This window comes from Triticum dicoccoides, chromosome 3B, assembly GCF_002162155.2.
Source record: "Triticum dicoccoides isolate Atlit2015 ecotype Zavitan chromosome 3B, WEW_v2.0, whole genome shotgun sequence".
In the NCBI taxonomy this organism is placed as follows: Eukaryota; Viridiplantae; Streptophyta; class Magnoliopsida; order Poales; family Poaceae; genus Triticum; species Triticum dicoccoides.
In genome coordinates this window covers 227155135-227165433 of record NC_041385.1, presented here as the reverse complement: position 1 = coordinate 227165433, position 10299 = coordinate 227155135, and the positions used below count along the sequence as shown (strand labels likewise).

The 10299-nt window shown below is 44.0% G+C and overlaps 2 protein-coding genes across 3 annotated transcripts in view; one reads left to right on the top strand and one right to left on the bottom strand.

The window, feature by feature from the left end:
- Window positions 1–1878, top strand: part of LOC119275634 (WPP domain-associated protein-like) — a 5630-nt gene extending 3752 nt beyond the window's left edge. For both annotated transcript variants that reach the window (XM_037556519.1, XM_037556518.1), the window contains exon 5: window positions 1371–1878. In XM_037556519.1, the coding sequence (XP_037412416.1) occupies window positions 1371–1421 (51 nt within the window). In that variant the 3' untranslated portion in view covers window positions 1422–1878. The remainder of the gene's footprint in view (window positions 1–1370) is intronic.
- A 717-nt stretch (window positions 1879–2595) lies between these two features.
- Window positions 2596–3869, bottom strand: LOC119275635 (ERI1 exoribonuclease 2-like). Its single transcript, XM_037556521.1, has one exon. It carries the CDS (start codon window positions 3720–3722, stop codon window positions 2757–2759), a length of 966 nt encoding a protein of 321 aa, XP_037412418.1. The 5' UTR covers window positions 3723–3869; the 3' UTR covers window positions 2596–2756.
- Window positions 3870–10299: the final 6430 nt, after the last annotated feature.

Genomic DNA, 10299 nt, shown 5'->3' with positions numbered 1-10299 from the left:
ACGTTGAACCCTCCTTACATGTGAGACCCACCCAAAAATCGAAGAAAAATAAATATCTCTCTATTCTCTCTTGCTGGCGACAACAGCTACCGGCCATGTCGACGTTGCGCTCACGGGGAGGCTTCCGATCTGCAATTGAAGGGGGAGCAGCTGAGTCGGGTGGAGAGGGAGCTCTAGTCGTGGGGAATTGATCCGGGATTCACCGTAGGCTTGACACGGTCATCGGCAAATGCAGCGGCGATTTCTGGCAGAGTTGGAGGAGAGGGGTGCGGTCGGAATTAGTGGGAAGCATGAGGAGGAAACGGGTGCGGTTGCCATGCCTGCACGCCTGCCATCCCACGACTCACTGATTCCTGTCGTCGATCACGCCGCTCCAGGCAGGGGGGTAGCCGGGTAGAGGAGGTTGGGGCCTCGCCTGTTGCACTCCGGTCAAGGTGGGTGAGCCTCACCTGCGCCGCTCCCCCGACTCGCCCATTCTTGCCGTCGACCGCGCCGCCTCGGGTACGGAGATTGCTGGGGAAGTAGGAGGCTGGGGCATCGCCCGTGTGGCTTCGGGCACGGAGGTTGGGGCCTTGCCCGTAGCGCTCCGGGCAGAGTTTTTGTGCGCGCCTCTGCCGTCGTTGCACGGCACGTGGAGGAGCAGGTTGTGCGCCGACGACAGCCGGGGGGGGGGGTGTGAAAGGATGGGGGACGATGGCTCGCAAGGGTGCATCGGCATCCCTAAGAAAGGAAAGGACATATACGGAGGAGCGGGTGTGGTCGTAGAATGAGATCGTGGGGCGGCGGAGCTTGTCAGAGCCGACCAAGCTGGCAGGCGTGCACCTGGTGCCTGCGACAAGACCTGCACCCTGCTCGCCCAGCTGGGTTCACACCGTCGTCAACGCCTCGCTCCCCGTTAGGCACTTGCTCGCCGCATCAAGCAAACCTTTTCATGGCAAAGGAGCTGGAGCGGCTGCTGGCACTGGCTCCTTGCTCGCCTGTGCTGGCTGCACCCACGGCCACGGTGCATGTCCACTGCAAGTCGGCAGCCAGGCCCCAGCAGGTGGCAGAGAGAGCTTTTATTTTTTGGTTGGGTCCCACAGGCTGACTCAGCAGTCAACGCAGTCAAAACCAAAAAGGGGGTTGATTTCTGAACCTAGTGGCAAGTTAAGGGTGTGGGGTAACCGGTTTTGGGTTCTCAGTCCTAAGCCGAGTGGCAAGTTGAGGGTTGTAAAGTGGATTTTTCTCGTCTAGGATTACCTATTGCTCCATATCATGCTAGTGTGGTAGGAATTGCTGGCATCCATTGGGACAGCATGATTTTCTTGCACCCTTACAAATTATGATTTTGATGTTTCTGTCGGGTACTTATTGTAGTCTTGCTTTCACAGGTTATGGAGACCTTGAACATGATCAGGAAACACATCAGCACAACAAAGTGAAATTCCTATGCACATTCACATCAGCTGGTGTGATGCTAACAGCAAACCTTGGTTTTATTGGCCTGAAGGCGCACTTCAGGTGGTCTGCGACAACTTCTCTAGGTGGTTGATATAGCCCTTGCAGTAGAAACCAAGGGCTATGGTAGCGCAGAGTAGATTGTTTCCCTCCTTAGGCAGTAGATTTTGCTAGTCTTTGAGCACCTTGTTACCGACTCACCCAAACCATGGTTACTGGTTAGTCCTTCCTTTGTGTTTGGCTGTGATGCTACCTGCTGGTCTGCAGAGGGGAGACTTGATTGGCCAGCAACAACGGTTGTGGTGTGCTTGTAACCAAGTTTTCGTTTTGTGACTGATAATGTATGGCGTTTATGTAAGAGCTTGACAAGCGTTGGCATTTGTGTTGGAGCAAATGATTTGAATTAGCTCTTATCTCGGAAATCTACAGTTGGCTGTTTTATTTTTCAATCTTGATATAATGTTGCATATATGATGGTGATATGCGGCAAGATGGCAAGTTGTCAACATTGTCTTGTTCGGTGCTGACGAATGTGCCTTGGAGAGAGACCATACCTCATGGGGTCGGTCGTTACCGCCATGTCTTTGGCCGACGTGATGGATGCCCCGTCCGGCGAGCAGCCCCTCGGACGAGCAGGGGGCTTCATCTGAGGACAGCTTACAAGTTTGCGCTGTCGATTGGGATTGTAGCCTTCATCAGAAATTTATTAACGTCACTTACAAGTCAATCGTTGGCCCCGTTGCTCGGCACTGAAGAAATCCATAGAGAAGGCAAAACAAATCTTCTATTATTACTACTCCCTCCGTCCCATATAATATAAGACGCTTTTTGACACTACACGAGTGTCAAAAAGTCTTAATGGGACGGAGTTAATGGGACGGAGGGAGTAGTATTTAAAAGGAAATTTGTATTGATACTAATAATTCAGACACCAATTACATCAAGAATAGCCCCATTGGTCACGTTCGATTTCAGTGAACAATAACTGATAGACTAGGAGTATAGTTGAGGCATTTGTGTTCAAGGAAATTATTTTGGATACAAGGTTGTTTTTTCCAATATGATGAGGCATTTGTGCTCTTATCTCAGAAATCCACAGTTGGTTGTTTTTCCTGATCTGAATTTTCTGTTGTCTCAGAAATTCGCGGAGAAGGAACATAACTAAAACGAAATTTCTATTGATAATACTAATTCAGACACCGATTACATCAAGAATAGCCCTATTGGTCAAGTTCGATTTCAATGACCAAATTTACACCTAGACTAGACAGATTCTGATGGCTAGGACGATCAACACTAGCAGCTGAGCGACACTGGGTTCAGTTGCTCCACAGGAAGTAGGGTCCCATGGCCGGCGTCCAGTTGCCGCATCCAGACTGCGTCGGCCCTGGCTCCATGCCTCCTCTGCTCGCCACGCCGCAGTACCATAAGCACGGCGCAGAGGAGCCACCGCAGGGGTTGATTATGTGTGGCTGCGGCGGCTGCTGCTTCTGCTGGATCGGCGCCGGCACCAGTGCAAACGAGCCACCGAAAGGGCCTGTGCGAGGCGGCTGCTGCTGGATCGGCGACGGCGCCGACGCCAGCGCCGGTGAGCCACCGCAAAGGCTTGTGCGAGCCGGCTGCTTCTGCATCGGCGGCGGCGGCGCCAGCGAGCCGGTGATGTTGATCTTGACCCCGCGCCGCATGAGATCAGCAAGCAGCCGCGCGGTGTTGCGCGCGTCGTCCAGCCCGCAGTGCAGGCGGCCCTCCCAGTCCAGCCCCGCCGCCCGGACCGCTTCCTGCAGGTTGACCCGCCCTCCGCCACCGAGCGCCGCCTGGAAGGGGACTCTCAGATTGATCCACTGATCGAAGTACGAGGGCTTTTCGATGCCCTTGAAGCGGCACTCGAACTCGAGCATGGTCCGGCAATCCCAGTCCCCCCATGTCACGACGGCCAAGCGGACGCGTCTCTTGTTCCCTGCCCCCGCCGTCGCCGCCTTCAACCAAGCGTCGTGCAGCCAGAGCGCCTCGCCGAGATCCACGCCGCCGTCGACGTCCTCCTGCCGGATGCCGGTGAGTTCCCTGCAAAACTGGGTCAGCACAGGGTGATGTTTTGGACGAACGTACCTGCGAAAGACGGACTCGATGCGGCCGGTGGCGCCGTCGACGAGCACGGCGGGGAACTCAATGATTTCCTGGGGGAAGATCCGCGCGTCTTGGACGCACGTCGCCTCGAAGTCGACCACCACGAAGAAATCGAAATCTTGCTCCAGCCCCTGCCCGCGCCCCGCCATGATCGCTGCCATGTTCGCCGGAGTGCGCGCAAACTCGAGATGGGGGGAAGTTGGGAAGATGGGCGGCGAAGATCGGGGAAGGATCAGATCGAAAACTAGGGTTGCGAACCCGCCGGTGAGTCGTCCCCTTTAAATCCAAATCCAATCCGATGCTTTTCGGAACAACAGTTGGCGCGTTTTTTTTTTTTACGTCGTTGGCGCTAGTACTTTCTAATCTATACAGTAGTAATCAACAAACCAAAGGCTGCGATTTCAGTTGGATCAGCAAATCAAGGCTATTTCTAATCTATTTTTTTTACATTGAATAAACAATTTCAAAAAAATGGGCATATATTTTTTGAAACAAAGCAACATTTTTTTCATTCTCACGATTTTTTTTAAATTGTTCACATCTTCTAAGAACTGAGCAAACAAATTGTATACTATGTTAACATTTTTTCAAATTCGTGGTTTTGAATTTCTTAACTAAATTTATATGTCTTTAAAATAATTGTATATGCATATAAAATAAGATGAAAATAAAAAAAGAGGAGAAAAAATGTAAGTAACATTAGCATGATGACTGATGTCGCTAGGCTAAACCTAGGCATTCTCCGGGTCGGGCTTGGTTCCGACCTCAAAATCACAAGCCCGAGCTCGGCCTAGCCCGGCCCAAAACACAAGAATAGTGATTACTTCAAACCGTGATTATGTTTTTGAAATCATGAACTTTTCGTGAAATAATGATTATTTTTTAATTCGCCAACATTATTTATAAATTTGCAAACCTAAAATTGTAAATAATTTTCGAGATAATGTTTTTTTTTCAATTCAGAACATTCTTTGAAATTATGAATATATTTTTCAAAGTTGTGAATAATTTTTTTTGATTAATTTTCAACTGACAATTTTTTTATTTTGGGAACAATTTTTAAATTCATGGACATTTGTTGAATCGGCTAACCGTTTTAGACTTAATGATATAGTTTTTGAAACTTGGGAAGAATTTTTGAAATTCACGAATATTTTTGAAATTTGTGAACATTGTTGAAACATTTATGAACAGTTTTTTTATTCATGATTTTTTTCTAATTCATGACCTTTTTTTAATACGTGAACTCCTTTTAAAATCATGAACATTTTTTGATTTTTTATACATTTTTTGAAATTTTGAACATTTTTCGAATCCACGATGTTATATGATTTCCCAAACATTAAAAAAAACATGAATATTTTTGGAATTCACGAACATTTTATGAATTCTTGAAACATTTGTTTTGAAATACGCAAGTTTTTTCAGGTTTTGAACATTCTTAAAGTCCTGAATTATTTTAAACAAAAAAAGAAGTGAAAAAAATAAATGAAAAAAGCAGTGTGTGTCCAGCCCCATACATGGGCCGGCGCTAGGCGTCGGTCAGCGGCCGAAAACTCGGTCGGTTGCACCACATCCACATGATTGAGTGTGTAACGACCGTTGGATTAGTGGTCCCCCGTAACAAAAAAGAGTCAACACGAAGCAGGTGTTCCCCAACCTCCCCTGCATAGCCTGGCACCACCAGAGCGTCGTTCCGCTCGCAAAAAAATTACCACGCAGCGCGCTCATGGCCGAAATTGCCACCGGTTGAACCACCGCTAGCCGATGCTTGACATCGTCGCCCCACCACGGTTGCTTGCTCGCCGCGTCTGGTTGCATTCAGTTCCGGCTCACCGTCGTGATGGTTGCAACATCGGGGCTCCCGTTCCAGCTCACTATATGTGGATTGTAGCATTTGCCGCCATCGTTTCTAGTTCGTCGTCGTGCTGGTTCCAGCTTGCCGCCTTGTCGGTTGTAGCATCGGGGACTCCTCCGAGATGCAGCTCGTCGTCGTCCTCATGGTTGTTGGAAATTTGCCCTAGAGGCAATAATATTGTCTTATTACATTTCCATATTCATAAATAAGTGTCTATATTTCATGCTATAACTTCTATGATCCTGAAATATGCGGTTCAGTGGAAATTTCATATGCACGTGTGAAATGATAATGGATAAAATAAAGGTTCATAGTCTCACCTCTAAAACTAGTTCAAGTGTTGTTGGTGATCACGTTTTCCGGCTCTTTGGGTATTGTTACATGTAACGATAGTTCTAAAACAACATTGAGATTACGACATTGGAAGAACGATCATATTGAATCGACCCAAACTTGTTTCATATGAATTGAGATAATATCGTGTGTAATGAATTGTAATAACACAGAGTGTCAACATGTGATTTTTATCCTTAAACCATGAAAGTACCGTAGTCATTATTACCGTGCAATGGACTTTGGGGTTGCTCAAACGTCACTTGTAACACGGTTATTGATACGTCTCCAACGTATCTATAATTTTTGATTATTTCATGCCATTATATTATCTGTTTTGGATGTTTAATGGGCTTTATTATACACTTTTATACTATTTTGGGACTAACCTATTAACCGGAGGCCCAGTCCAAATTGCTGTTTTTTGCCTATTTCAGTGTTTCGCAGAAAAGGAATATTAAACGGAATCCAAACAGAATGAAACCTTCGGAAGAGTGATTTTTGGAACAAACGTGATCCAGAGGACTTGGAGTGGACGTCAAGAAAGAAGCGAGGAGGCCACAAGGCAGGAAGGCGCGCCCCCCCTCCCCACCCTCGTGGGCCCCTCGCAGCTCCACCGACCTACTTCTTCCTTCGATATATACCCATATACCTCGAAAACATCCAGGAGCACGATAGATCGGGAGTTCCGCCGCCGCAAGACTTTGTAGCCATCAAAAACCTCTCGGGAGCCCGTTCCGGCACCCTGCCGGAGGGGGGATCCCTCACCGGTGGCCATCTTCTTCATCCCGGCGCTCTCCATGACGAGGAGGGAGTAGTTCACCCTCGGGGCTGAGGGTATGTACCAGTAGCTATGTGTTTGATCTCTCTCTCTCTCTCTCTCTCTCTCTCTCTCGTGTTCTTGATATGGCATGATCTTGATGTATCGCGTAGCTTTGCTATTATAGTTGGATCTTATGATGTTTCTCCCCCTCTACTCTCTTGTAATGGATTGAGTTTTCCCTTTGAAGGTATCTTAGGATTGAGTCTTTAAGGATTTGAGAACACTTGATGTATGTCTTGCATGTGCTTATGTGTGGTGACAATGAGATATTCACGTGATCTACTTGATGTATGTTTTGGTGATCAACTTGCGGGTTCAGTGACGTCGTGAACTTATGCATAGGGGTTGGCACACGTTTTTGTCTTGACTCTCCAGTAGAAACTTTGGGGCACTCTTTGAAGTTCTTTGTGTTGGTTGAATAGATGAATCTGAGATTTTGTGATGCATATCTTATAATCATACCCACGGATACTTGAGGTGACATTGGAGTATCTAGGTGACATTAGGCTTTTGGATGATTTGTGTCTTAAGGTGTTATTCTAGTACGAACTCTAGGATAGATTGAATGGAAAGAATAGCTTCGTGTTATTTTACTGCGGACTCTTGAATAGATTCAGAAAGGATAACTTTGAGGTGGTTTCGTACCCTACAATAATCTCTTCGTTTGTTCTCCTCTATTAGTGACTTTGGAGTGACTCTTTGTTGCATGTTGAGTGACTTTGGAGAAGGTTGCGTGGTAGACATCAGTTATCATAACGATAAGTTACAGGTTCATCGAAAAGTTTGACAAGGGAGATTTGCTCCTTCGACGATGGAGAGATATTCTTAGTGCCCTCTCGGTGTGACGACATCCATCATCGCCAGGCCAGACATAGGTGACTACGTCATGGGGATGCCGGAACACAACAACGAGAAAGAAGAACAAAACCGGTAACGAGGATAACGGTATAATGAGCATGTGATGACTCAGGAGGATAACGATGCATCCCTGCTTTTGTGAAGTATCCCGAATAGAAGATGAAGAGAATACTAATGAAAGGGAAGATACTTCCCAATATCCTCCTATTATTTCTTATGATGAATCAGGTAACAAGGAGGAGCTTTCTATTCAACCAATCTCATTAATAAGGAGCTCAAAAAGAAGGTTAAACACACACATGATGTGAAGAAGAAAAAGAAAAGACGGAGAAGCAAAGGTAGAAAGGTCTACCTCCCAAATGACCTCCCAAATGATGTTGCTCCTATTACTCATTGTGATGATGATAACTGCTATACTATTGGTTCTATCCATACTATTAATGACGAGAGTGATTATGCTTATGATATGAAAAGGCCCAAGCTTGGGGATGCTATGTTTGATGAGAATGACATGTTTGAGAATATTTTTGCTATAATTAATGTTTGTCCCAAGCTTGGGGATGCTATGTTTAATGAAGATGATATTTTTAGCCTCCCAAGTTTTGATGAGCACATTTATTATGATGATAGCATGCCTCCTATTTATGATGATTATTCTGATAACACTTATGCTATAAAAAGTAGTGATGATTATATTTATAAAACTTTTCATGATTATGATTACCCTTTTTCTAAGCATTACTATTTTAATGTGGAAACAATTTATAGTATTTGAGTCTCTTATGATACTCCCACTATTCCGAATGAGAAGAATTTTGCTTATGTGGAGAGTAATAAAATTTCTATGCTTATGCATCATGAAAAGAATGCTTTATATGATGGTTATATTGTTGAATTCATTCATGATACTACTGAAAATTATTATGAGGGAGGAACATATGCTTGTAGGAATTGCAATAATATCAAATTTCCTCTCTATGTGCTTAAAGTTTTGAAGTTATGCTTGTTTTGCCTTCCTATGCTAGTTGATTATTGTTCCCATAAGTTGTTTGCTCACAAAATCCCTATGCATAGGAAGTGGGTTAGACTTAAATGTTCTAGTCATATTCTTCATGATGCTCTCTTTATGTTTCAATTCTTAACTTTTATGTGAGCATCATTGAAATCATCATGCCTAGCTAGGGGTTGGGAGGCAACCCAATTTTATTTTTGTCCTTTGTTTTTGCTACTGTTTAGTAATAAATAATTCATCTAGCCTCTGTTTAGATGAGGTTTTATGTTTTAGTTAGTGTTTGTGCCAAGTAGAACCTTTGGGAAGACCTGGGTGAAGTCTATGCAATCTTGCTGTAAGAAACAGAAACTTTTGCGCTCACGAGATTAGCTGTCATTTTTTTACTGGAGAGTGCTTTTTGGCTGATTCTTTTTGCAGATGATTAATAGACAAGTTTCTCAGGTCCACCAATTTATTTCAGAATTTTTGGAGTTACAGAAGTATTCGAATGATACAGATTACTACAGATTGTTCTGTTTTTGACATATTCTGTTTTCTATGTGTTGTTTGCTTATTTTGATGAATCTATGAGTAGTATCGGAGGGTATGAACCATAGAGAAGTTGGAATACAGTAGATATTACACCAATATGAATTTATAATGAGTTCACAACAGTACCTAAGTGGTGATTTATTTTTTTATACTAACGGAGCTTACGAGTTTTCTGTTGAGTTTTGTGTTGTGAAGTTTTCAAGTTTTGAGTAAAGATTTGATGGACTATGGAATAAGGAGTGGCAAGAGCCTAATATTGGGGATGCCCAAGGCACCCCAAGGTAATATTCAAGGAAAACCAAGAGCCTAAGCTTGGGGATGCCCTGGAAGGCATCCCCTCTTTCGTCTTCGTTCATCGGTAACTTTACTTGGAGCTATATTTTTATTCACCACATGATATGTGTTTTTCTTGGAGCGTCATTTTATTTTCTTTTGTTTTGCTTGCTGTTTGAATAAAATATAAACATCTGAAATTCTTAATTGTTAGAGAGTCTTCACATAGTTGCATAATTATTCGACTACTCATTGATCTTCACTTATATCTTTTGGAGTAGTTTGTCGTTTGCTCTAGTACTTTACTTATATCTTTTTAGAGCATGATGGTAGTTTTATTTTTGAAGAAATTGATGAACTCTCAGTGCTTCACTTATATTATTTTGAGAGTCTTTTAGAACAACATGGTAATTTGCTTTGGTTATGAATTTAGTCCTAATATGATGGGCATCCAAGAGGGATACAATAAAAACTTTCATATAAAGTGCATTGAATACTATGAGAAGTTTGATTCTTTATGATTGTTTCGATATATGAAGATGGTAATATTAAAGTCATGCTAGTGGAGTAGTTGTGAATTTGAGAGATACTTGTGTTAAAGTTTGTGATTCCCGTAGCATGCACGTATGGTGAACCGTTATGTGATGAAGTTGGAGCATGATTTATTTATTGATTGCCTTCCTTATGTGTGGAGGTTGGGATCGCGCGATGGTTAAGTCCTACCAACCCTTCCCCTAGGAGAATGCGTGTAGTGCTTTGTTTTGATGACTTGTAGATTTTTGCAATAAATATGTGAGTTCTTTATGACTAATGTTGAGTCCATGGATTATAAGCACTCTCACCCTTCCACCATTGCTAGCCTCTCTTGTACGGCGCAACTTTCGCTGGTACCATACACCACCTTATACCTTCCTCAAAAAAGCCACCATACCTACCTATTATGGCATTTCCATAGCCATCCCGAGATATATTGCCATGCAACTTTCCATTGTTCAGTTTATTATGACACGATCCATCATTGTCATATTGCTTTGCATGATCATGTAGTTG